The sequence below is a fragment of the Panthera uncia genome, chromosome D1 (assembly GCF_023721935.1).
Source record: "Panthera uncia isolate 11264 chromosome D1, Puncia_PCG_1.0, whole genome shotgun sequence".
In the NCBI taxonomy this organism is placed as follows: domain Eukaryota; kingdom Metazoa; phylum Chordata; class Mammalia; order Carnivora; family Felidae; genus Panthera; species Panthera uncia.
The window spans coordinates 38,004,218-38,030,506 of NC_064808.1; the positions used below are offsets into that span (position 1 = coordinate 38,004,218).

The window sequence follows — 26,289 nt, forward strand, 5'->3', positions numbered from 1 at the left end:
GTACCTCTCTACCTCCACAGATAGAACACACCTGCAAACCCAGGGCTCACCAGGGTTGCCAAAGGACGATAATTGTAGTCGAAGGCAGAAATTCATGAAAATCCTTCATCCCTGTATGGATTCCCTCTATAAGCATCCAGATTCAATGGAGAGGCTTCCTACCCTGTTCAATATCCCTGGTACTTATACAAGGTGTTTGACTCTGTCAGGTGTTCAAAGTTTGCACTTGAACTCTATTTCCAAAGCTCTGGGAGAGTTGTCTTGCTTAGCCAGCAGGGGTAAGGTGGTTTCTTTTGACAACTAATTTTACAGCTACGTTTGGTGATGCCCAGATCAGCTAAAACGCTTATCAGAATTGTGCTCAAGGCTGGGGATGGGAAATGGAGGGGGGTTAGGGAAGGCAAGGAGGAGTATTAGGCAAATAATGAAAGAACATCCCTTCACTGGCCTCATCAGAGACAAAGATGCATCCAAAAGAAACTCTAGGTGAGGGATGTGACCCTGAAAGAAAGCCAGACCTTGGCTTTTAGTCAACTTGGAAGCCCTGTGCCCAGCACACCCTGGGGTCAGGGGCAGACACGGCCTCTTCCTTCGGTTCTTCCACTCTTCCCACTGCCTCCTTCCATCATCTGGGACTGATAACCACTCACACTCGGGATGGGCATGTGCTTCCAATTAAATATTTTCCCAGCCAGCTCCTGCTTATCTTCTAGAACTGAGTACATCGTGGGAACAAACACCAGACTTCAGGTTCCCTCCAAGCTCACTTAACTTCCTTTCCTTTTATCTGTGAAAGGATTTCAATTTGCAATGGAACTGGAGAATGGGAAATGGAGAATCCCACACAGGTGCCCTCAGATGACCCAAGTTTAAAAACTGAAAATCGCATTTCCCATAAACGCCTGACTTACAGAAGACAGAAACCTACCCGCCTAGAATCCCTCTCTATCCTCAAGCCAATGAACTTACCACTTGGACTCTGGCTAGATCCCCCCTTCTTGTACTCCTGGCCCATCAATACAGCACACCCCGAACCCTCAACAGACTCACCTGTTTCTTGCTATGGCTGCATTTCCCAAACTGCAATTCCCCTGCTCTTCCCAAATAAACTCGATTTGAGTTTGGTAATTTGAGCTCACCTCAGTTTACGTCTCTATTTAGGTTGACGCTCAAAAACTGGGAACCCAGTTTGCCAGTGCAGGGGGTATCTGAGGGAGGCCTGGTGTGATTTTTCAGGGAAAGCAGGCACTCTCTAGCCTGGTGTCGTGAACTGCACGTTTATGTCCTCCAGCCCCACCCTGGCCAAATTCAGGTGTCCTCACCCTAATCCCCACGTGATGGTATCTGGAAATGGGGCTTAGGGGAGGGACTTCATGCGGCTGAAGACCTCATGATGGGCTCGGTGCCTTGTAAGAAGAGAATGGAGAGGGCTTGCTTCCTCTCTCTCTGCTCTCCGTGTGAGGACACAGCAAGAACATGGCCATCTAGAAACCAGGAACAGGGCCCTCATTACAATCTGACTGTGCGGGCACCCTGATCTTGGACTTCCTAGCCTCCAGAACTATAAGGGAAACAGTTTAAGTCACCCAGTTTATGGTGATTTGTTGTAGCAGCCCAAACTGACAAAGGCACATGATTATGAAAAGCACTGACGAACGTCGGTTCCCTCCTGTCTCCCAGAACCAAGTCTGGGTAACATATGGACTTGTTCTACAGAGAAGCAATGGCCCCGCGGCTTCTCCCCAACAGCCAGGCAGATCCTGAGTTGGGTCTCCCTATGTGTAACTTTTTAGAAAAGAAAAAGTAAACTCTGGCTAGAAAAAGGCACTGAGAACTTGACAGAGTGGGGCAGCAAGCAGACATTCAGTATGTATTTGTTACACGAATACAGATAGAAATGTAGTATGGCGTGGGGGCGCCTGGTGGCTCAGTCGGTTGAGCATCCAACTTCAGCTTAGGTCACGATCTCGCGGTCTGTGGGTCCAAGCCCCGTGTCGGGCTCTGTGCCGACAGCTCGGAGCCTGGAGCCTGCTTAGGATTCTGTGTCTCCCTCTCTCCCTGTCCCTCCCCCGCTTGCACTCTGTCTCTCTCAAATATAAACATTGAAAAAAAAAAGTGTAGTGTGGATATCCCTTTAGCTTTAAATGAGAATTCAATGAAAATAATGAACCAGCATCAGGTTCTATTAGGATGCTACAAAGGGCAAAGTGAGGCAAAAGGCCAAGAGTAACAGCTAAAACGTAAGATTTTTTTAAAAGCAGCCTTGACAACCCCATAAACACCAGAATTCAAGGGGGAGGAAGAGAGAAAGAGTGTAAACACAGTGGTTAAAGTGAGGGTTCTGGAGTTAGGTCAACTGGGCTCAAATCCTGGCTTTTCCACTTTCTGTATCATCTTGAGTAACTTAACTAACTTCCTAGACTTTAGTTTTCTTATCTGTAAAATGGGGATAATAACGAGTGGCCGCATGAAAACTAAAGTGAGGATTAAATAAGATAAGGCATTCAAACTGATGCATAACAAGCATTCAATAAATGTCAGCTCTTGCTGCCTTTAAAAGAAGAGTAGATCCCAAAGACGTGACTGGCATTTTCCATACCCTGGAATCGGTCCTTACAGTATGCAGTAAATGTCAAACTCTGTGTCAGGAGAATTAGTTAGTGAGCAAGACTAACTTTTATTTTTAGGTAACTGAGGCAATCTCTCCAAGGTACAAAGAGCATCCAGAAACGAAAAGGAGACACAGCCACCTTGCTGCTTTGTCTCCTCCGACCAATTGGATTCATGCTTTGGGTGCTTTAGAACTCAAGAGAAACCAAACCTGCATTAGTAATTTTAGCAATAACAGCAACGATAAAAAGCATAACACACATAAAGGAGGTGCAGATGACGTGGGATCAGGGCCAGGCCAGAGCAGGGAGCCAAACTCATCATAAAACCACCACAAAAACCACCTAGAAACTTACCTCTCCCTAAATCAGAAAGGATTTTGATACGAAGCAATGAAAGCCCAAATCAATGAAATGCATTGATTTGAAACATTTATATACACCTCAACGCCAGCCACACACACGCTGATACACACATTCCCCCTTTCAATGACCCCACAGGCAGTCTCCAAACTCTCCCACATTGGGTCATTAGCCAAAGCATGTTTGGTTTTCTCAAACTGCAAACATGAAACGGGCAGAGGGACCAAAAGGAAACTTAGCCAGAACAAAGGGATCAATGAGTTGGGTTGAAACCATGCTTTGCAGGACACAGAGAAAGTCTAACCTAGAGATCTTTTTCTGACCCAGAGTGAAGCGGATGATTTTGCTTTGAGAGGAGTCCTTGGATGATGCACTGCATGACAGGAAAGAAAAAAGTGGGAGAGATGAGTGAGGGGAGAGAAGATACGTTAGACACGCACATCACTAACGGGAGTCCGTGACAACGGGGATGCGCCTGGGTTGCCCTCTGCCCACTTTTCCCGTAATGGGCAGCTTTCCTTCTGAGTCTGGCTTTTCTGATTTGGTGACATTCCAATGTGAAGCAATTGCTATCAAGATTATCTAAGAACATTTGATTTCTTTTTTTTTTTTTTTTTCGTTTTTCTCAAGACCAAGTATCTTTTCTACTACCTGTGACATGAGGCCGCCTTCTTCCCGCAAAAAAAAAACACTGAAGCGCAGGGTCTTGGACACGTAAACAAACTTGACAACTTCCCCAGAGCATCTAGATGCTTCTATCTCACATGCTTCTTTTACCAGGGTGCTTTTCGGAAAACGTGTCATAAAATGTTGACCCAAAACAAGGGTATGGATGTGTACAAGTTTTGCTGGTCTTGGGAATATTTGCTCTCAGTGATCTAGAAATGTTCATTTTTAGTCTTATGAGCTTGTTATATTCTAGATTTTGGACCATAAGCTGGTGTAATGAAGAATCTTGATTGGGCTTCATCAAAAGGTAAGCTCATTTACTGTCTTGTGAAAGGAGAAATATTTATCTTTCTTGTATCCACACACCGTATACCAGGTTCACCCTGTACCAACCTGTGTTTCTCAACACACGTTCCCTGGAACCCTAATGCAGTGATCTGAGGCGGGAAAAACAACGTTGGTGTCACTAGACTCTGAAAGTAAAGGAAGAGACAGGAGAGACGGCAGGAAAAAAAAATCAACTGTCTGGATTTTTCCTACACAGCTGAATATTGCTAATATGTAAGGTAGACACAGAGGAAGAAGGAAGCGAGTCTTGGGAAGTATGCTCCTCTCCTGGACTCTGGGACTGGTGAGGAATTTCATGAGGTAGAACGTGGATCAAGTTCTCGGCCTCACGCAGATTAACGAGAAGAGAGGAGGTAAACGTGAGCCTGCATTTGGCCATCATCAAGGAGTCGCTCTGATTCCCTCATGCCAGCATCTCGAATTTCCTTTGCCAGTTTCCATGAGTCCTTTCTTAAACAAATTTCATGGAAAAGCTGCCAAGTTTTAATATTTGCTACCCCATGAGGTACAGTGTTTAGGCCTATTTGTATCTGGCAGAGTTCTAACAAAGGACTAAAACAAACCTGGCGTCTGGGGCTTCCATCAACACTTGACACTGATGATCAAGGGCCCACACCATTACCCTTGGGATTGTGATTATCAGAGACAGAATCTGGGATAGAAATACAGTGAAACTAAGCCAGTGATGCCATATTACCAGTCTTAAATCTACAGCCAGAGTGTAAGCAGGAGATATTAGACCCCTAGAATTTGAGAATAAGATTGTCCTTTGGAAGTAAAATGATAAAGTATCAGTACATAATGGATGAAGCCAGTTGTCTGCAGAAGTAACCCAGTCTGGGCCAGACAAAGGAGGAGTGAGGACACCGAGCAACTCTGAAGCCCAGTCCGTGTCACCACAGTGCAGAGTCAGGGGGCCAGGATGGGAGGAATCACTCTGGAATAAGTGGATATAAAAACCCGCCTTAAGTAAGTTTGGCTGCTCTTTAGGTAAAGCGTTTATTAGTAGTAGGATTTTTTTTTTTTAACTGGGAGATGGGCGTCCTGACTGGGACATCTGGTTCTTTTAAGAAAACAAACACTTACCATGGAAATGGGTGCCTCAGGCTAGCACAGCTTAGTGACACAACCCAGGGTTTCTCAACACATGCTCCTTGGAATCGTATATGCAATGAGATGCTCTATGAAACAAGTTCTGTGGCTGAGCTGGAGGAATGCTTTCTACAGCCTCTTCTGAAGAGTCACAGTGCACACGTGTTCCTCTCTCAGGCTCCCTCTTCTCAATAAATAGCGCCATTTACCGCTACTCACGCCGGAAACCCAGCAGTATCTGTGATTCCTCTCCCTTATTCCAGACAGGCCATCTATTCGGTCCCCTTGGCTCAACCTCCTGAAGTGGCCCATCAACATGTCAGCTCCACCCCTTGGTTCAAGCCTCTGTCATCCCGAGGACTACAAAAGCCTCTTAATAGTCTTAATCTCCAGAGAGGAGATAAGAAGTTATTATTTTTTTAACTGTCAGTTAAATCAAGTTTCTCTCTTGCTCAAGACTGCCCCCCGCCCCAACCCAGTGGCTTCCTGTTATCTATAAAATGAAATGCAGACTCTTTACCCAGTTTAGCTAGCACTCTGTGACTTGGCCTCATGGCCAACAGCACTATGCAACTCCAGGGGCCATCGGTCACACTGTCTACCATGGAAACAAGAGGCTTTGCTTACAGGTACCTTATCATTTCCCACCTCCCCTCACCTACTAAACTCCAGCCACACCAGCCTTCTTTCTGGTCCTCCAACCTTCCAAGCATACTCTTACACCACAGGGCCTTTGCACCAGCTGCTTCCTCTGGCTGATCTATTCTACACCTAAATTTTACATGGTTTGCTCAGTGTCATTCCTATCTTCACTTTGGTATCATATCCCCAGAGAGAATTTCCTATCAGTCCAACCTATCAACCCAATCCTTCTGAATCCCATCACCTTATTGTAATACCACTATCTGAGATTTCTCTTCCCTGTTTATTTGCCTTCTTCCTCCAGTAGAAGGCAGAGAGCGGGCACACTGGTAATCTCATTCAGTCGTGAACCCCAAGTGCCTAAAACAGTGCCTGGCACACAGAAGGCATTCAGACACGAAATAAATGAATACATATAGCAGATGCAAGGATCTGAGTAGACCTGTCTGTATGAACAGTTCTAACAGCCCAACCCAGATTATTTACCAACTTTTCCCCCTATGAAACCCTTTCCCTAGCAAGTTACCATCAAGGGAATAACCACTCTGTAGAACATAGTGTGGGAATTGATATCCTGATCATTCAATCACCCAGGGCCATCAGGGACCTCTGATCAGAGTGGCTCTCACTCCGGTGGTTCTTCAGGGGAAGGGTGCCAAGGCTTGCTGCCTGGCTGGCTGTTCTTCACCACGAGTCCAGGCATTTCTGCTAGTCTACAAATTTCCATAATGTAAATTGGATATAATTAGACAATTAATTAGGGGGTCTGATGGACAGCACATCCATCATGTTGGTTTTAACACCATCATGAATGGGAAATAGCCCTTCTCGCGGGGAGGAAGGTGCTGCAACCATCTATATGGCACCTGTCTTGTGTGAACCACTCTGTGCTTTGCCCAACTACAATGGGCTGCTAAGCCTAGTGATTATTAACGCTGGTGCTTTGGGGGCCTGGAAAGGAAAAGCCATTACTCTTTAGCACATACCAAATGAAATCAAGCAATCAACTTCATTAGTGACATCAGGTTTGATAACAAAAGGTATACAGCTTTAAACGACAATTACTGTGGACTTTTCTCCACACAGGTTTGACTAGGAGTCAAAAACTTTCTAGTTCCTGGGGCAGCTGGTGGCTCAGCTGGTTAAGCGCTGGACTGTTGATTTCAGCTCAGGTCAAGAATCTCACAGCTCCTGAGTTCAAGTCCCACATCGGGCTCTGAGCTTACAGTGTAGAACCTGGTTGGGATTCTCTCTCTCCCCCTCTCTCTGCCCCTCCCCCGCTTCCTCTCTCCCAAAAATAAATAAATAGGGGTGCCTGGGTGGCTCAGTCAGTGAAGCGTCTGACTCTTCACTTCAGCTCAGGTCATGATCTCACGGTTTGTGGGTTTGAGCCCCACATCGGGCACTTCACTGATAGGGCAGAGCCTGCTTGGGATTCTCTCTCTCTGCCCCTCCCCTCCTCACACATGCAGGCTTTCTCTCCCTCTTCTCAAAATAAAGTTAAAAATAAATGCACAAACATTAAAAAAAATCTTTCTGGTTCCTAATTCCCTCCTTCCCCCACGCCCCTGCCATTAAAAGGCAGGTTTTACAAGGCGATCTTCTGCAGAGCTGTTCAGGAATACACCTATGCCCCCTGTAACACAGTGGACGTAAGTACCCTGATGCTCTGCTTACACGTCACCCTACGGCAAGTCCCGCTAGCAAGCATCGGTCCCCCTGGGAGCATCAACCAAACCTGAGCCCTAATCCTGTAACACTGAAGACCACCCCTCAGGTTGCTGCCAGCTCTTTAAGGTTAACAGAACCCAGTTGCGGGCCCTCTCGGGGAAGGCGGCTGCCCCCTTCCTTCTGTGTTCTTGCTATCTCTTCTCTGGTGAAGCAGAGGCGTCTGCTGCAGAACTCTAGCCTCCGCTAAGTAAAACGACTCACACATATGACATCGAATACCCAACCTGTAGGCAAACACGCAAAGCAAGTCTGAAGTCTATTTTCGGGGCTGTTTCTTGCACAGGAGCATGTGCATAATAGGCCAGAGCAGCTAATTAGCTCTGGCCGCTGGCCATCGTGACCTATAAAAGCACACATCTCCGCCAGGCACAGGAGGCAGCCCGCCGCATCTATTTCAAGGTCATGCTAATCCCCCGCCACCAGTAGTTCTCAGCCCTGAAGAGGCCCAAACGAAAAGGCATTCGCCTAGGCTAGCATTCGGCCAGTGTGGAGGATGACCCACGAGAAACAGAATTATCCGTTGGCGAGGAGCCCCCACCTGGACTGCATTTCAGCTTGTGCTTTTGACTGCTGATGTGGCGCTGGCTGGAGAGGCTGGCCCGGGGCTTGGGGAGTGGCCGGCACCTGTTGCTGAAGAGTGCCAGCCTGGCACTGGGAGGGGGCCCCGGCCGCCTGGGACGCGGCAGGCGGCAGTGGAGCAGGGAGGTGCTGCTTCTGGGGCTGCTGCTGCTGCTGTTTGTACCGGGACAGGCTGAAGAAGAGGCCTAGGATGGCCTTGAGGTTGCCATTCCTGATTTCTGCAAGACAATAAAGAAATTCTTTTAGAGAAGGAGTCCCATCCCGGGAGCCCTTTCTTGCTCACGAGCTTAGCTTCTCGAGGATAGGACCGAGTTCCTGCACACTTCATCGCCATCACCGTCGATCAGAGTCGGGCCTCAGCCACAAAGAAATCAGCTCCCTCTCCCCCACTGGGATTAGAGCGGATACGCCAGGCAAGTTTCAGCTGGATGTCTGGCAAGTGCCAGGAGGAAATTCTCAGCAAGGACACAGCCAAAAAAAGTCCGAGTCCCGAGCAAGACTGTGCTTGTTCTCAGGCAAAGCAACCAATCCGGGACAGAGGTGCTCTCGGGCGCTGGGGGAGATTCATGGGTCTCCACTCGAGAGCTCAGCCAAGTCTGTGCTCTGTGCCGTCAGCCACGTGTGAGTGCCAAGTGGCTCCTGCCCCCCTCCACCATCCTCCCTCTGCTCTCCCCGACCGCCCTGCCCCCGGACACACGGCTTTGTGTCCCTCTCGTCCACTGAATCACTAACTTTAATTTCGCATGGGTGGGGGATAGGCCTTGCTTTCACAGAGAACGCACACAAAAAATAACGTATTAAAAAAAATGAAAGCAGAGTGGGGGTGAGAACATTTTTATTCCAGACAGGATTTTTTAGATGTTAAAATGCATTTGCCTCAAGGCATGCATAAAAAGCTGCAGAGAAGGAATAAAATATTTATTCACAGGCAGAAGCTATGGATCGAGGGTGTTTCTCCTTGGGGAATCCCTCCTTTTACGTTCTCTTAACACCAGATCCAATGGCTGGGGTCTGAATTGGTCCTGAGGGTGAGGTAATGGGGCCACCCAGCCTGAGGAACAGGAAGAAGGAATCTTAGGGGCTCCCTCTGCTTTGTGTCAACCCAAGGCTCAATTTCCTTCTCTTAACCGGTCAGGGGGGTGGAGGAAGAAGAGTATCTCCTGTTTGGGGAATGCACATGTCCAGGTTAGCCCGAGGTGAGGAAGAGACCGCTGATAAAGGAGCACAGGTTTCCTCCGGCAGCAGTTGCTGGGCAGAGGGTATGAATGGGGTCCTTTCAGAAACAAGCCCATTCCCTGCATGCCTGCCGGTGCCCTGGGCGTGATGATGAGGCCAGGCTGAATGACTGCCAGACTCTGAAGAAAGAGAGATTGCAACTGACGATGCAAACACGTGGGTTCCAGTCTGGACTCCAGTACGTACTAGCTGTGCAACTCTGGGAAGTCACTTCATCCCTGGGCCTCACTGGCCTTATGGACGCAGCTTGCCCCATCACACAAGGTTGCTCTCAAATCCAGTAAGAGCGTATCTGTGAAAGCAAGCCGCGAACAGTGAAGTCCTTCACTGGTCTTGGTTATGAATAACAGGAGCTCCCAGAATCCTACAGGAGATTGCCATACAGGTCCCAATCCATATGCCTTAGACATGGCTTTACTAAGGTCATCTTATAACTTACCATGCAATCCATGATAGTTTTTGAGAGTGAAAGGGGGAAGCTTTTAATTGTGTCAGCACAGGTGTAAGCCAGGATTGATCTGGCCAAGGAGGAGGCTTATAAACTATCACGTGCAATATGGGGAGAAAGCCCCATAGATCTGAGCTCCACGCCCCCCCCCCCCCGCACCCCCCGTTTCTGAAAGTAGTTCAGCTTTAACCCTTCTGTGCTGCTTCCTTCTCCATCCTAAGGAAACCAAAAAAAGCAGCACACACACCCCTGTGGCTTGCTCGGTTTCTGCTTCTAAATGTTCCTACAAACACATCAGGGTCACAGAATGTGAGGTTTGGATGGGATGAATCAGTTGGCTCTGGAGGGTGAAGTGATACTCCCGTGGTCACCCAGCTGGGCACTGATGAGAGTTGGGAAATAATTTCCCCTCAAAATCAAATTCAAGGGAGGGGGAAGGTAGAGCTAATCATGGAGATTGGTGAAATCTATGTAAGACTTGCTTTTAGTGCCTTTTATAATTGTCACATTATTAGGTCTGTAATAACAAGGACTGCTACTAATTAGTACGTATCAGGTTAAGCTCTTTATGTACATGAGTTCACTCAATCCCTACAACCTGGGGAGTGAATATTATTGTTCCCCTTTATAAGAGAAACAGAGGCTCATAAAACCTTATGACCTCTCCAAGGGAATAAACGCTGGAGCTGGGATTTGCGATTTGAATCTAGCTTTTTCAGCACAAAGCCCAGTCTCCCAACACTGTGTAACCTGGCTTACTTGTATACCCATCATATGTGGTAAATTTAAAAGTGCACCGGCTAATGTTTTATTTATTAAGCTAGCTGGTGGGCATCTAAGTATTCTTTATTCTTCTGTAAGTGTTCTATTGTGGAATGTGCCAAACATTCCACAATACTTTTTTTTTTTTTTTTTTGACCCATGGAAGAAAAAACAAAGGAGGGAGGGAGGAACTAAAAATTCAGCACACCCCGGGGCTGATAGTTTGTCCCTTGCAAGAGGCAGGCATGTCCACATGAGCACCTCATAACAGACCAGCCCAACCCAGGGCAAATGGAGATAGCTCTGTCATATTCTCTACCTACTGTGGTTGCGAAGTCACTTCCTATTCATATCTCAGCATTTTTCCCTCAAACGTTCTGTCAAAGCACACAGTTCTCCTGCAAATATACTTCTTAGGAGAGAGCATTTTTATCACAAAGATCACGGATTTCTTTCTAGAGTCAGGAAAACCTGGGTTGGAATGTCTACGGTTCATGTACAGACTGAGTTTTCGGAAGACTTAAGCTCTCTGAGCCTCACTCTTTATCTTTAAAATGGGCATAGGCCCCACTGCACCTTTTACACAGGGTTGTTAGGAGAATTAAGTGAACATTAAATGGGGAAATGAGTACAAAACACCCAGGACAGTGCCTGACTCTACTTCTCCTTTTCCAAAAATGTAGCCACTCTACCTCTAGTCTCCTCAGAACTCACCACCGGGCTCTGCACCTGAAGGAAGCCTACGAAGCTGTCCATCCTCCCTGCGCTCCCCCCCCCCCCCCCCCTTTCCGCCGCAGTGACAGGCTTCAAGAAGGAAATTAATCGTGAATAATCTCCTATTAGAGAAAAGTCGATGGTGAGCTTCCGGTTCTTTAAACGGCCTTCCTGAAGCGTAATTTGCATCCATAAAAGTGTAGAATGATTTTCAGTAAATTCTGTAAATTCTAATCTTACACTATTTACATCACCCTGAAAAGGGTCCTCATGCTTATCTGCAATCAACTCCCAAACCCATTCCCAGGTGATGTTGAATCTGCTTTCTGTTTCTACAAGGTTGGGCTCTTTTAGACAGTCCCTATAAATGGAACCATGTGACATGTAGCCCTTTGCACGCAGCTTCTTTCAACTTATCATGTTTTGAAGGTTGCTCCGTGTTAGAGCAGTTCTCACTGGCTTGTTTCTTTGCATTGCTGAGTAACACCCTATTGTATGGATGTACCACGCCGTGTTTATCCGTTCACCAGTTGGTGGACCTCTGCACTGTAATTTTCTTTTCAGAGCACAGAAACTAGAGAGTGGTAAATGCTCTGTTTGGGGTTGGAAGCCACACAGTTTATGCCATGGGTGGTCTATAACAGACAGTATCCAAAATAGCTAGAATTGTATCCTTTCCACATTTCCAAGTGGCATGTGTCTGTGTTCTAGGAGGCCTCCTAAGTAAGCCGGCTGCACTGGCAGTCTTAAAAAAATCCATCAGCCCACAAAAATGTTTCCCTCCTGACATTTCCCAAGGTCTGGAAAAAGAGTATCATTTTGTGTCTGATCAACTATCCTTACTCTCTTGATTTCTAGAGAAAGAAAGAAAAGAAGAAAAAAAAAAAACCATAGACCTAGCTAGAATTGACACTAGCTAGCTAGTATCTAAACCAGCATGAGAACCCTGACTGCATTTCTCTGCTTGTGGCCACGCCCATGTCTAATGAATAAACTGCACAGACCATTTTTCCATTTCCATTAGGATTCAGTATCACCTTGACTCTTAATTCCCTTGGGCACTGGCTGATTTCTTTGCTCCCCCGGGGCTGGTACGAATCTGCACAGATGTGGTAGGAGATGTTGGGCAGGAAAGGGTAGGAAGAACAGAGTTCTCTGCTTGCAACATTATTTAAGAGAAATCTCAGGCCTGGTTTACAAAGGCACAAACACTGGAATACTCTAATACGAACAAATCTGCTTTGGAAAAAGAGACTGATTGGGAGCCAAAGGGAGGGCTACCTTGGACCAGACCGCAGAGTCAGAATTCCTAACCAGTTCCCTTAAACCACAGGGCTGTTAAGGCTCACCCAGCTGATTCGGGACGTGGATCCTGCGGCCATCTGCATAACCGACATTCACCACATAACTTCCCACCCGATTCCTGCAGCGCTCCTGTGTACTGCTCACCAAGCCAGTCACAGGCTTCCTGACCGGGGAAGTGGGACAAGGGGGTGAGTGACACAATCGGTCCCACTCACTGCCAAACAGGTGATGTGGGTAAGGAGGAAACGGAAACAATCAACCTGCTGCTTTTCTCCTAACGGTCCAGAAAGACCTTCTGCTCTCTGGCTCAGAATAAAAGGGGGACAAGCTCAGCGTCTAGGTTTCTGGCCAAACCGGGTCTGAGCTCATCAAGTCAGCAAGCAATTTCACTCCAAAAGCATACACTCCTTCCTGGAGGCGCCTGGAAGGATCTTCCTGCCTCCGTCTCTCTACTCCACAAGGTTGATAAAGAGCTAGTCTTTGCTCCTGTCATATCACTCAGGCTTCGTCTTCTGTCTCGATTTCCCTCTACCTGCCTTTCCTGTCTGGTGAATGCCTATTTATCCTGTAAAGCCCAGGGGTTAATGCCACTGCCTCTGTAAAGCCCCCTGACCGCCTCAGAGAACTAATCACTGCCCTTCTTTGGGCACTACTGTGCACGTACTGCTCAGCTCTTGAATGTACCGTTAGCACAACTCTCCTACTAATTGAAATTAAAGTTCATTCTGTACGACTGATGCTATGCCTAGCATACAGGATGTGCCCAGCAAACGTTTGCTGAACTAAATAGGATATGCCTCATCCCCAGACCTTCTCTGTGATAGGAGGATGGGCTCGGGGCCAGGTGTTGTCAAAACTCCTAAGGATAAAGGCCATCCTTCCTCACAGGACGGGTTTACAGACAGTCATGACAGGTGGAGTGTGTGCTGGGGAGGGGTTCAAGGGATCTTGAACATCACCCAGCTTAGGGTGAGGCCCAAGCTCACAGGATTCCAACAGGTTTCCAAGAGCAAACAGATGGGCCCAACCTTCTGGAACACAGAGGCGGTAGGAGGGCCTAGTCCAGGGGAAGTGCCCCAAACCAGCAGTGTCTCCATGGGGATCTACTCTGGAACCAAGCTCTCTGTGGTCCTCTAACAGGCAGGCTGGGGAAGGGCATGGTCTGCTGCGATTGTTTCAAGGACAGGTACCTAAACCCTCCCGGGGTTCCAAACCCTGCTTCAGTCACTGGAAAAGGGCGGAGAAGTACCTATGGGGCTTTCCAACCGCTGATGGTTCTCATCAGAGGAGGAGCCTCGGGGCACTCAATAGTCTTCAAAAGGAAAACAAAAAGCATTACAACTGCATGATTTCTTTACACAGTATCATGCTTTTCTAGTTAATTATGCAGGTGGTTAGAAGTGTGGGCAGTGGGGAGTAGCAGAAAATACCAGGTCTCTGAAACTGACGTGAGTAGCTTAGTCACTCCTAAGTGGGCCTCCCTTTGCCCACGTGGAACTTCACTCTCTCTGGGCCTTAGTTTCCTCATCTGTAGACGATGGGGATAGTATGATTACTGATTTCAAAAAGTTGCTGAGGGAATTAAAAAAAGATATACAACATGTACACAGCACTTAGCTCAGTGACTGATACATGGTGGGTTCTCCACAAATGGCTTCTATTCCTATAATTTAACAGTATGTCGAGTGAGGTTTCCTGTAACCCTCAAATTGTAAATAAGGCCCATTTGAGGATAAAAGTCTCTAAGTACCCTTGCTTTATAAGTTTAAGGAGCTGACAAAAGTTGGGGCCAGTTACCTTCCCACAAGACTGCATGAGTCCAGAATCAGTCTTACTACCAAACACCATGATCATCGCCCAACCCCAAGAGTCAGTGTAAGAAGATCTCGAGGACTCCTGCCATGTTTCCGTGCTGCCACATGGCATGCATTAATGTCCTGGCAGACGTTCTCAAGAACGTTAACAATGCTGAAGAGACAGGCAAATGCCAGGTTCTTATTGCGCCATGCTCCAAAGTCATCGTCCAGCTGACAAACACGGTTGACGATGAAGCACGGTTGCGTTGGCCAATTTCAAATCGTTGATGATCACAGAGCTGGAGAAATGGCTGTGAACCTCACACGCAGGTTAAACAAGAGTGGAGTGATCGGCCCCAAATTGGATGTGCAACTTAAAGATCTAGAAAAATGGCAGAATAATCTGCTTCTGTCCCACCAGTTTGGTTTCATGATACTGACCATCTCACCGGGCATCATGGACCAGGAAGAAGCAAGATGAAAATACAGGAGGGAAAATCCTGGGATTCTTTTTCTAAGGATGTAATCTATATGTGCAAATAAAATGCCTCGATGGAAAAACAAAAACAAACAACAAAAACCTCAAGATCTAGATGAGAAAGTATCACAGAGTGGGGGAGGGTTGTAATGTCTGATGATCACAGAGACCGGTCATTTCCTCCCCTCACCGAAGAACAAGAAGGTGGGGTCCCTGTGCTCCTTGAAGACAAAGGAGGCACCAAGAAAATCACTCCAAGTCGGGTGCTGCATTCCGGTCCCCAATTGGACATCTACTCCGCACAGACTTGGCAGATCTGCCTCTTGGCCACTAAGTTGGGGATGAAAGAGTTGGGAGAGAAAGTGTATGGTGGGGGCTTCCAGGTGACAGAAAGACGGTTCCACCTACTGCAAGTGGAAGATGGTGTCCACACCTTCCTGCTGGTTCTACAGTGCAGAATACAGGGATGATGAGACTGAGGTCTACGGTCTCACTGAGACCACCTTAGGTGGGGACAGTGAAGGCCTGAATCAGGGGGATGGAACATAAATGCTACCCATTGAGAGTGAGCCAGAATTGCCGGGAAAATCTCAAGAAAGGCTCCTAATGTCCTGGGAGCAGCAGGGGATCAAGTCCATGGTTAGTAGGGCATGCAGAGATTCCCATGTGGGGACAGTGGCAATTATGGCCACCCAAGAAAATGGCAGCAACTTCAGCAGAATTCTGCCTGCTCTCTCTGTCCCATCCTGGAGGCTCAGGCGAAGGAAGGAGGGGAGGCAAAGAAATCATTAGGCCGTCATCACTCTTCAATCTTCTAAACCCACTTGCCCTGGGGCACAGGGGTGAAAAAAGAGCTTTGAGTCTGAAATTAAAGTTTAGAAACAAACAAAAGAGTCATAAGCACTGACATAAAACTGTTCTAATAACTAACCATGACTGACAAGTTATGTATTCTGGCCAAGACATCAGCAAGTGAGTCTCGACAGCAGGAAAGATGGGGGCGGTTACTAAAACACTATGAACCCACTTCACAGGTATGCCCCAATGACTGATACCTCAGCACACGGGTTACACTGTGCTCTTCTAGGCTCAGAGACCCCCAAGGGGGGGTGGTCACAACCTAACGTGGACAAGGCTGGGGCAGAGTATCTGTAGGATACGCCTCTGTGGACTGCACATTATCTTCTGACGTTCCAGCCAACAAAGCTCTAAATCTTTTCTGATTTCTTTCACCTGTACACAACATGCCTAGACTTTACCCATCTGCTGTCTCAAAGGACACCATGAATAGGAGTTCTGAAATCACACAGACCTGGGCTCACACCCTGTCTTCTGTTCACTAGCTACAGGCCTTGAGGTTGTCACCTGCAACCTCTTTAAGCCAAGGTTTCCCCAAGGTTTCCCAGTTCAGTTGTGAATGCTGGAGCTGCTGCATCGAAAAGCCTTGGGAGCACAGGGGGTACCTGTTTACTCAGCAAGTATGTGAAATAGATAATCTATGCCTGAAGGTATAAAGAGGATGGTGCAGAGGGACAAACAAGGCAGCAGGACAAGGCAGAGATAGATGGCCGGCTGTCACCTCCAGGCCACAGGAGACAGAGTCCACCCCCTCCCCCACTGCCTCGAGCCCTTTCTGCCGAGCAGGACTCTGAAACTCCCTGCTGATGCTCTGCCGGTGGGCAGAGGCCCGGGGTCCAACTCCTTCCACAAACTATGAAGAGTGTGTGCCAGCCACCCACCAGCTAGCACAAGAACTCTGAACCAGAAGGAAGTGATATTCCTTGGAAAGGCAATTTGCATCTCTGTACTTACCCATGGAAACACCACACCAACACCAACACCCCCACGCCCCGGCAATTTGTGTCGCAAAGCCCAGACTCATTCAGCCTGGAGCTCCTCCCCACAGAAGAGAGCTCATTCCCCAGGGAGAAGGAACCCTCCAACCACCCCACCCCTGCCAGAGCTGGGATTGCGGCTGACCACCCAGCAGCAGCAATGGAGACCTCTGGAAGGAGTGTGTCCATCCCTGACCTGGGGCAGGCCCAGCATAGGAGAGGTCGCGTTCAGAAATGACGAGCCCACGAGGCTCCAAGAGTAGCCACCCGGCCCCAATACCGGAAGAGACTACCGTTCCAACAGCCAGGAAAACCAAGCTTGCACCGCAGGGCAAAGACAAGGAACGGGCCCCAAACAGATCATGCTGGCAAACTTACCTGCTCCACTGGGCTGCTTCCTTCCTCACTGCCCGCCCCGCTCCCCACCCTGACCACCGGAGTCGATGCTACCAGGCATCTTTTCAAACAGCAACCTTGCTAGGGAAAAGGTGGTGTCATCTAAAGCCCAAACTGCTTTACCTGTTCTGGGAAAACTGGAGGCAGGTGCAGCCTAAGGAGTTTGGGAGGATGCCGGGGCCTGTGGCAGCTTCTGAGCTGGCAGCTGCTTGTATTTACAAACAGGAGAGAGCAAAAGATTCCAGGGCGAGATGTTGCCTGAGGCGGCTGAGAATTCGGACCAGCCATCTCCAGACCGATACCTAATTGAATAGCAAACCACCAGCACAAGCTAATGTGCTAATTAGCCACCCAATTGGAGTTAATTAAAAACTAATCGGGATGTCAAAACGTAGCATCTCATTAATGCATCACGTGTTTGGGGTTCGGTTTTCTTTGAGCTAGGAAAAGTGCTGCTGCTGCTTCTAATAAAAGTCAGAGATAAGGATTGGGCGTTTTTCCCTGGGAACTGTACAACTTAAATATGTGCTGTGGCTAAGTGTTCTCTCTCCCACAGATAAGGCCTGGCTTGATAATTAACTGAATTGCTAGCCGGGTGAATCGGATCAGTATTGTTTGATTAAGCCCTTCTCCAGAGAAGCAGCTCCACTGCTGGTACCCGCTCGGTGTGGCAGACACGGCCAGGCATGGTGGGCTCTACGTTCCTGGAGTGATTCGGGATGTGTCAAAAAGCTGGCATCCTCCGGTCTAGACAAGCATTGAGCTGCCTTAAAACCAATAGGAAAACAAAAGCAGAAGAGCCCACAAGCACCCCTGGGCTGAGCTGTATTCAAGGCATCAGTAAGTAACAGGTGGGCGCTTCTAACGATGAAAAGGCAGCTTTAGAACCAGCGCTCTGACTCACCTTCTGCAGACAGCCCCTGGATGTTTATTCCCTTAGCTGCCAGGAAATTCAAGCAGGCATCTATGTTTTCAATCTAGGGGGGAAAAAAAACGACATACACTCAATCAACGTTCAGCCTTCTCCAGAGCCATCTTTTATCAGGAACAAAGGGCTATGTCAGAGAGAGGGTTCATGGTGCATTTGCAAAGATTCACAACAAGCAAAAACGACTCGGAAACGGCAGATGAATGGACGGACGGAGGGACGGGTGCGGGTCAGGACTCCTTGTCTGTACTTGCACAGGAAAAAGTTACCTAATATCCCAACCACACAGCTCCAGAAGTCGAGGCCCTGGCTTGCTCAGGGCTGCCAAAAATAACCAGGGTGGAATGAGTCCCTATGTTCACCACTGTCACTACAGCTATCCTGAAAATTTGAGCAGCTGCCAGAAAAACGGAGTGGGGACGAAGGGGGATACCGGACCCACCCGTCCACCAGCAGCTGGGAGGAATTTCCAGCATGGAGGTGGCACACCGTCAAATGTGAAAACAGTGAACGGGAGTTTCGGCAGGGCCCTGGGCCGGGTTTACTCACAAAACTCTCAGGATGGCAGGCACTGCAGATGACGAGGGAGGGCTGTGACAGAACGAGCCCCTCTGTCCTTTGTGTTTTCTGTGACAAGAAGGAACCCACCTGCCACAGTCTGGGAGGCCTCCCAGGCCTGGCAGGGCTGATGCCACAGCCAAGGGCAAGCTAACATCCAGCCCTCGGGAAAGAACAATTAGGTCATTCCCAAAGGTCTGATTTGACTTCAGTTGTCAGGGCTAATGATTTTTTAGTCTACAGGAAAATGTTCAGGCTCGATTAACGTCAATGGTGACCATAAATAAAAGAAACTGCTTTTGACTTGGCACAAGGATCTTTGAACTAACTGCAGTTTGCAATCCACAACGGAGAGCCTCCTCACCACAGCCCGCCCCCCGACTTCCTGGGCTCTATCAGCATTCTTATGAACTCAAATAGGCATTTAACCCATAAAGTGGATCTCGGATAAATGACCATCTTTCACAGTGTACCTGTGACCACTCCCCCCACCCCCAAGTGGTATTCCGAAGGCTATTTCACCAGGCACAGAGCTAAGCGTCTACAGTGTAAGAGATCTCACGAGTAGAGTAGGGCTCCAAGGCAGTCTTCCCGAAATCGCATGTCTGACATCTTCCTTCTCTGCTCCTCGTCTGCAGACCTTCCGAGCACTCCATTAAGCTATGGGCCACCTGAATAAAACTGCCCTGGTTTTACAGACTCCAATACACCCGGAGCCTGAGATTGCTCTATCCTTTTTTTTTTTTTTTTTTTTTTTTTTAAGTTTATTTATTTTGAGAGCGAGTGAAGCAGGGGAGGGGCAGAGAGAGAGAAGGAGAAAGAAAATCCCAAGCCAGCTTCATACTGTCAGCACAGAGCTCCATGCAGGGCTCAATCTCACGAACCAGGAGGAGATCATGGCCTGGGCCAAAATCAAGAATTGGATGGTTAACAGACTGAGCCACCCACACACCCCCAACCTTGCAGCTTTTCGCACAGGTTCCCAACTCCCTCCCAGCCTCCAGCTCTCCCTCAAAGATCCTCATCTGGGAGGTGTTTTATCTCCAGGCAAAGGGGCAAAATGCAATTTCCTGCAAACCAAGTCAACGCTGATGCTATGAGCAAGGCCTGCCGCCACTGCAGAAAGCCATTTCTTATCAAGGCGAGTGCAAAGGGGGATGGCTTTTAACTCTTCCTTCCTTCCACATCAGAGTGACGGCAGTGACAACCAGGTGCTACCATCTTAGAGGGAAGAGGAAGGGGAAAGAAGGAAGAGAATGGCCAGGAGGGCCCCGTGGAAGGTGTTCTGAAGGCATCTGCTTACATTTGTAACTGATGAAAATTCTCTCTCTAAATGCTCTTTCCCCATTACAAACCCCTGCTTTTGCTAAAAATAACCATCGGTCCTTAATTCCTCAAGTGTGCACAAAGGTAATCTACCAAAACCACACAAGAGGATTCGTTGCCCCCACAAAGAGGCACAGATATTTAAATCATGATAGAACTATATAATTCTTCTACCCCTTTTTTCTTTGAATAATCCTACCCTACTTTCTTCAGTAGATCTTGCACATGGTGGACTAGTGAGGCTTTGGCAATTAGGTCCCCACAGAAAACGAGAAAAAGAGAAAGCTGACCACTGCCGAATCTGTTAATGTAAAATCAAAAATAGTACACTTGGTATTTATCCTGGCAAGCACAGGTGCACAGGCATGGGCAGGTTAAGGTTTTCAAGAACAGTGCAGCACAGTGACATTGATTAAAAAGAAAAAAAAGACACCCACCAACATATTCAAGAAAAGCACCGCTCTCCTAGAACACTGTAATTCTATAGAAATTCCCTTCCAAAGGGCATAAAGCACATTTACTTGGCACATTCACGGAGCAATTCAACACATTTATCACTTAAAGTACATGGTCATTTCTTCCTGCAAGGCTAACACTTGGTTCATTTCGATTTGGCCATCTACTGGGCTTTCTTTTAATTTAAGTTCTAGTAAAGGAATGAAGAAGTTTAAATAGGTTACCTAGACTACTTTTTCCTCCTGTTGCTTTTGAAAATCCCTATCATGCTTTCAAAGATTTCATAATTTAGATCAGTTCTCTACAGGGCAGGGAGAGTGGGAGAGAAGGGGCCATCCCCAGGCGGCATCTGCCTACATTCTGTTATCATGATGTGGGGGTGCCACTGGTATCTAGCGGGTTGAGGCCAAGGAGGTTACTAAACATCCTACAATGCACAGGACTGTCCCCCCATAACAGGAAATCCTACCCAAAATGTCAATAGTGCTAGGGATGAGAAACCTGCATTATAGGATTTTCGTCATTCAATCAATACAATTAATTGTGTAGATGTCTGCTCTGTTCCAGGCACTGTGCCTGATTCTTCTCACCATGTTGGTGCAGAGTCCTCCTCCCTGTTCAGAAGCCCACATTTACATAACCCTTCTCTTTAGGGTCCAGAGGGCCAACCGACACACCCCCCAACTCACATCCATTTCCGGGAGAATCAGAGCATATGAACAAAGGAAGCACCAGGATCTTCATTAGGCAAAGAGAGAAGGCTTAAGGTCATCAAGAATGCTTTCTCCTAAAGAGGAGATAAAACAGGGAGCAATATTTGGATGGCTGAGTTGCACTCCTGGAATATGTTAAAACTAAAAATAAGAACTCGGGTCATCATTTAAAAGACGATTCACAAGCTCATCAAGCGCCTTGAATTTGTTCCCCCTCCACTATGATTTCTCTGCTCACAGAAGGAGTTCAAAAAACATTCCTCAAGCCTCAAATCCACTCTTTAATAATGTTCTGTTAAGGTTAAAAATCACTCCTGACAAGGCTGCTGAGACCCACGCTCTTTTCATCTGCACCCCAGGAAGAGAGCAGGGCTGGGAAGCAGAATAGGGTCAGATGTGCATTCCAACCTCCTGGCTTCACTTGGAAGGAGATCAGAAGGGGAGAATGTTTCTTTGATCCAGCCTCTCTTGTGATTAAAATTCACCTTAAGGTTTTCTTCCAGTACCATACAGGTAAACAATTCATTCTCCTGCCCTGTTGAAACTGCAAACTGCCACCACACCAGGTAAGGGGCATGTCCCGGGCACTCATAGCACAAGGGTGTCCACATGCCCATCTTTTTTTTTTTTTTTTTTTTTTTTAATATATGAAATTTACTGTCAAATTGGTTTCCATACAACACCCAGTGCTCATCCCAAAAGGTGCCCTCCTCAATACCCATCACCCACCCTGCCCTCCCTCCCACCCTGCCCTCCCTCCCACCCTGCCCTCCCTCCCACCCCCCATCAACCCTCAGTTTGTTCTCAGTTTTTAACAGTCTCTTATGCTTTGTCCACATGCCCATCTTTAATGAGGCTCATGGCTCATGTGCAATCCAGACCTGCAGTGTGAGAGGCAGATCTGGTTAAAGTTGGGATACAGAGTGATGGGAAAGGCTCTTAACCAGCAAAGTATGTAAATACAACCCAAGTTGTTCATTAACACATAGCAGCCAATATAAACTACTTTCCAAAATTAGCCAAAAAAAAAATCTTTGCAAAGCCGGACATTCCAATGTTGCTGAGCAGGGGTGGAAAGCTGCACTTCACACCGGGTGAGAAGGCTGTCATAGTTGCTACCGTAGAAATGGGTCCAGGAGCTCTGAGATGGAGTCCCTGGAGTTTGGAGCATCAGCTGGGGTGGAGCGGGGAAGCCCACAAGTGGGACCACAATGTAACTTGGAGACCCTGGGAGCAGAAAGGGGCTGGATAAGGCACGTGTGGAGTAAGGGGAAAAAACAAGACTAAGATGCATTTCCCAGTCCTCCCTTTGTTTGGGGCCACACAGGGCCTCCACCATGTGCATCTGTGAAGATCTGGGAGAGAAAGGCTGCCATGGAGGCTCTCCTGCCGTCTCAGCTGGTATCTCCATCCCAAAGGTGAATCGTTTCTCAACCACCTTGGAACTGGAGACATGCAAGGCAACTTCCATGCACTGTGTCTGTTGTGGTCTTTGCTTCCCACTTCCAAGAGCACATCTCCACCCAGGCCAGCCAGAGAGCAAGGAAAGTCAAAACAAATGCCAAACAACTGGAAAGACAAGGGGGAGGGACAGAAGGCAAATGGAAAACTTTGCATTTCAACCATGATTAAGGCTGGACTGGGTCTCATGATAAAGTAAAATATGCAAAGCTCGAAAGAACTGCTGTAGATCTTCTTGGTAGCTTAGAGACTGATCAAATACCATCTGTTGTCGCAGTTGTCATGGCAGCATTTTTCTCTGAATACCAGTGTAGCTGAGTGCAAAGCGCATGAAAATGATTAATGCAAACGAAGACCATCTCTATGGGCACCACCACGGCCAAGGGGAGGATGGGCTCCAGGCATACAGGTAAATGGGGCACTAGTTTTCAGGAGTTAAGAGTGTCTCATCAGGCCCCTTAGAGATCTCCATCCTGGGAAGAGAGGCAAACAGCAGCCGCACTCAAGTCAGGCACGGTTACAGCCATTTTCTAGAAGTCATGAAATGCCTAAAGCCTAGGCAATGGAAGATCCAGACTGCAGACAAGGTTGAGTAAGAACCTTCAGGTTCTGGGGACTTTAAAAGCACAGTGCAGCTTCTTCATAAGCCCCATACATCCGCTCAGACAGCTTCCTTCCAGAAGTGTGACCCTCACACCTGGCACTGCTACTTGTCATTCATGAATCCATTCCTTGACCCATAGTCACTGAGCACCTACTGGATGTCAGGCAATGTGCGGTACTGGGTATACAGTGGTGAATAATCCCTGACCTCAAAAGAACCTAAAGTTTAGTGTAGGGCACTGGGCATTAAGTCAATGCACAAGTAAGTATAGACAACATCTATCATGTACAGAAGACCGGATCTAGCCAGGGGCATGGTAGGTAGGTAAAAATTTCTCAAGGAAGAGACAGCATGTAGGTTCAGAGACAGGACTTTTTGTTGGTCTATTCACTGATGTCGCCCCAGGCACCCAGAACAGTGAGGACCCCATCGCAGATATTCAGGACGATTTTGTTGACTGATGGGAAATTTGAGCAGAGACCTGAGTTAGCTGGACACAGAGCGGGGAGAAAAACCACACTACACCTAGTGAATCTAAGACTCAAAAGCCTCCAGGCAGGATGCAGCTTACCACGTTCTGGCAACCAAAAGGGAGCTGACATGGCTGGCAGCCAGGTGGCAGAGGACAAGAGCTAAGAGACAGGACACTGAGCAAGAGCAGAGGGCTGGCCACATGGGGCCACATTCAAGAGCTGACAGGAGAGAGAAGGCAGAGGTCCTCCTAGGTGTTAGGGAAGCCTTGAACCATGTCACCTCCCCAACCATTACCAGGGCAACAGTAGCCAGACCAAGCCCTTCTGATCTGAAAGCTTGAGGATGGGCTATTTTGTGTCAGGGATGGCTCAAGCAGCATCCTTGATGTGGGGGCTCCAGTAACATCCGGGCTGGGCATGGAGACAGGGAGGGATGGGAAGGGAAGGTCAGCATCTGTGGTCACATGTACTAGGAAGGTCTGCTTCCTATCCAACAGGCCTCCGTGCCTTTCTGACACTCCCTCCTCTGCCCCTTTCCAAAAATAAAAATAGAAAAGAGGAAGAAAAAAAAAAAAAGAAATCCAACCGTGAAACCAAATCAAAAAGCAAAATGAACTTTGGGGAAACACTCTCCTAAATGCCCATCTCATCTGTGATGTCTCTTGCCTCTGTGTTCCTAGGCCGTGGCCTGACGCAGGATCTGTCCAGCTGAACTTTTTTTTTTTTTTTGGACACCTCCATCAGTGTTGGAGCCCAGCATCATCCCATGATCACGAGGCTCGTGGGCCACAATGTGGTCCTGGAGACACAATCCCGTGAGACAGAGCTGGTGGGGCCTAGACATTATAGTTTTCATTTTAGGAGACCCCAGAAATGGGGGGCATGTATGGTGGTACTTCGAATTATCTCAGGTACAGAGATATTCAAGAGCATCTCCCTTTGTGAGTGCCACAAGCTGCGGCTAGCTTAGCTGATGCAAGAAGCCATCCTACCCCAGTAGCACGAGGGGCTCCACGTCCTGTGTCCCAGCTTTGGCCATTCATACCAGCTCTCGCTTTCTTGGTGCCTTTCAAACAGCTGAAGCATGTGGGACTTGGGGGCTGGATGGGGCTTCGGTTCCTAGGTCTGTTCTTGCTAGTGCTTTGCCCAGCTCCTTCCTTTAATTTGGCAATGTTATCCACCTTATCGTATATGATATTTATAACTTCAGCTGAGATGTTCTCAAGAATTCCTTAAAAAAAAAAAAACTTTATAGGAGTCTCTCTGCTGTTAAGGCACATGGCTAAGTCCATATGGATACAAAAAATCCTTTCAAGGAGAAACAACAATCGAAAACAAGAATCTCAAATTCCTCCAGTGATTATCTTTTTCCACTTTGCTTCCAAATGCTTAGACTATTTCATTTTCCTATTACACTCTGACTTCTCCATTTTTCCCTCGAGACAAAGAGAAATCTGGAAAGGGAGGTATAGCTCAAATTCTAGAAAGCAGTCCTTACTCTGGAGGCTCCCATAAAAAACGCTTACACTTGAGCTCTGTAGGGATGAGGAGGAAAAGTCCTCTGGGCATCGGCATGGTCAGAAAGGCGCACAGATGCCCCTGGGTGCGTTTATCTAGCACGCCATTGCCAACACCATTTTCCCTGCTCCGGTTTCAGAGGAATGTGGCCTAACTTCCTAATACTCCCCAAAGGGAGGAGCCTAAGCTCCTCCAAGTTAGGAGCTGGACCCAAATGCTAGAGGGAAGTGATTAGGGCTAAGGAGTGGCATTCAGGGATGTATCCCAGGTTTTAGAGTCAGACAAACCTAGCCTCAAATCCTGATTCTGCCCCTGATCTCCACTAAGTTACCTCCATGGTCTGATCTGTGGAATGAGCATTATCACACCCATTGCACAGGGTGGTGGAGGATATATACGTGGTGCTTCCTAAGTGCCCCATAACTAGCAGTTTTTGTTACAGTGTTGTCATTTTTGACAGGACATCCCTGTACTATACTTCTAAGACGATGACATGCCCGTGGCTATGTGTAGAGCTGGCCCCTGGCAAAGCAGAGAGTTCGACAAGCTTATTACCTGGGCTGCCTTCCGTTTGCTCCTGACTTTCCCCTCAAGCCCAGACGGAGACTCTGGGTCCTCTCTATCACCTGATGTCGGGCCTAGGTCTCAGCAAGCTCACTCTTAAAAAGACAGCGGTAAACTAATTCACAACAGGGCAGAGGGATTGCTGCCGTCTTCCCATGGGTTATGTCTCCCACGGGTACCTGTATCCCATCACAATTATTAGAGGACCGTAATCTGTTGGAAGAATACAGACTCTGGGCTTCTCCCCGCTGGATTCTGGCTCTCTCTCAGACTACCCACAAGACCCTAGCAAAATTACTAACTGCTTCAAGCTTCAAATTCCTCCTCGAGAACATGGGAAGGTGGGTAACTATCTCAACAGAGATGCTGAGGCATAGATAGGCTGACCTCGACCAAGGGTCTGGAAGTTCATATAGCCAGAGCTTCAAAAGACTCTTTCTTCATACCCTTCCGTAATGGCAGAATATTATATATCACTGGCCATCTCCTAAAAGTAAGGGATCACTCTGGAGTTGTGAGATGCTCTGAAGCTCGCTAAAGTGCATGATGCTGGTATGGCCTCTCTACGAGTGGGTTCCTTGTAGCTAGAATCCATTTTGACCCTGTTAGAATTAGCACTTCCCGTCCCGAAAGATTTCTGGTCAAAGTCTCCTTTATCCTTTACTAAGTGACATAAAAAACCCTA

At 47.7% G+C, this 26,289-nt stretch overlaps 1 protein-coding gene and 1 pseudogene across 3 annotated transcripts in view; one reads left to right on the forward strand and one right to left on the reverse strand.

Annotated features, from left to right (window-relative positions):
• The window catches only part of NAV2 (neuron navigator 2), a 395,678-nt gene that overhangs the window by 217,688 nt on the left and 151,701 nt on the right, over positions 1 to 26,289 (reverse strand). For 2 of the 3 annotated variants that reach the window (XM_049617765.1, XM_049617756.1), the window contains exons 4-5: positions 17,908 to 17,980; positions 7,993 to 8,251 (exon numbers count right to left, since the gene is read on the reverse strand). In XM_049617765.1, coding sequence (XP_049473722.1) covers positions 7,993 to 8,251; positions 17,908 to 17,980 — 332 coding nt within the window. Of the gene's footprint in view, positions 1 to 3,276; positions 3,346 to 7,992; positions 8,252 to 17,907; positions 17,981 to 26,289 lie in introns of all 3 variants that reach the window. The other variant, XM_049617772.1, reaches the window with a different exon arrangement.
• Positions 14,402 to 14,812, forward strand: LOC125913309 (40S ribosomal protein S15a-like; annotated as a pseudogene).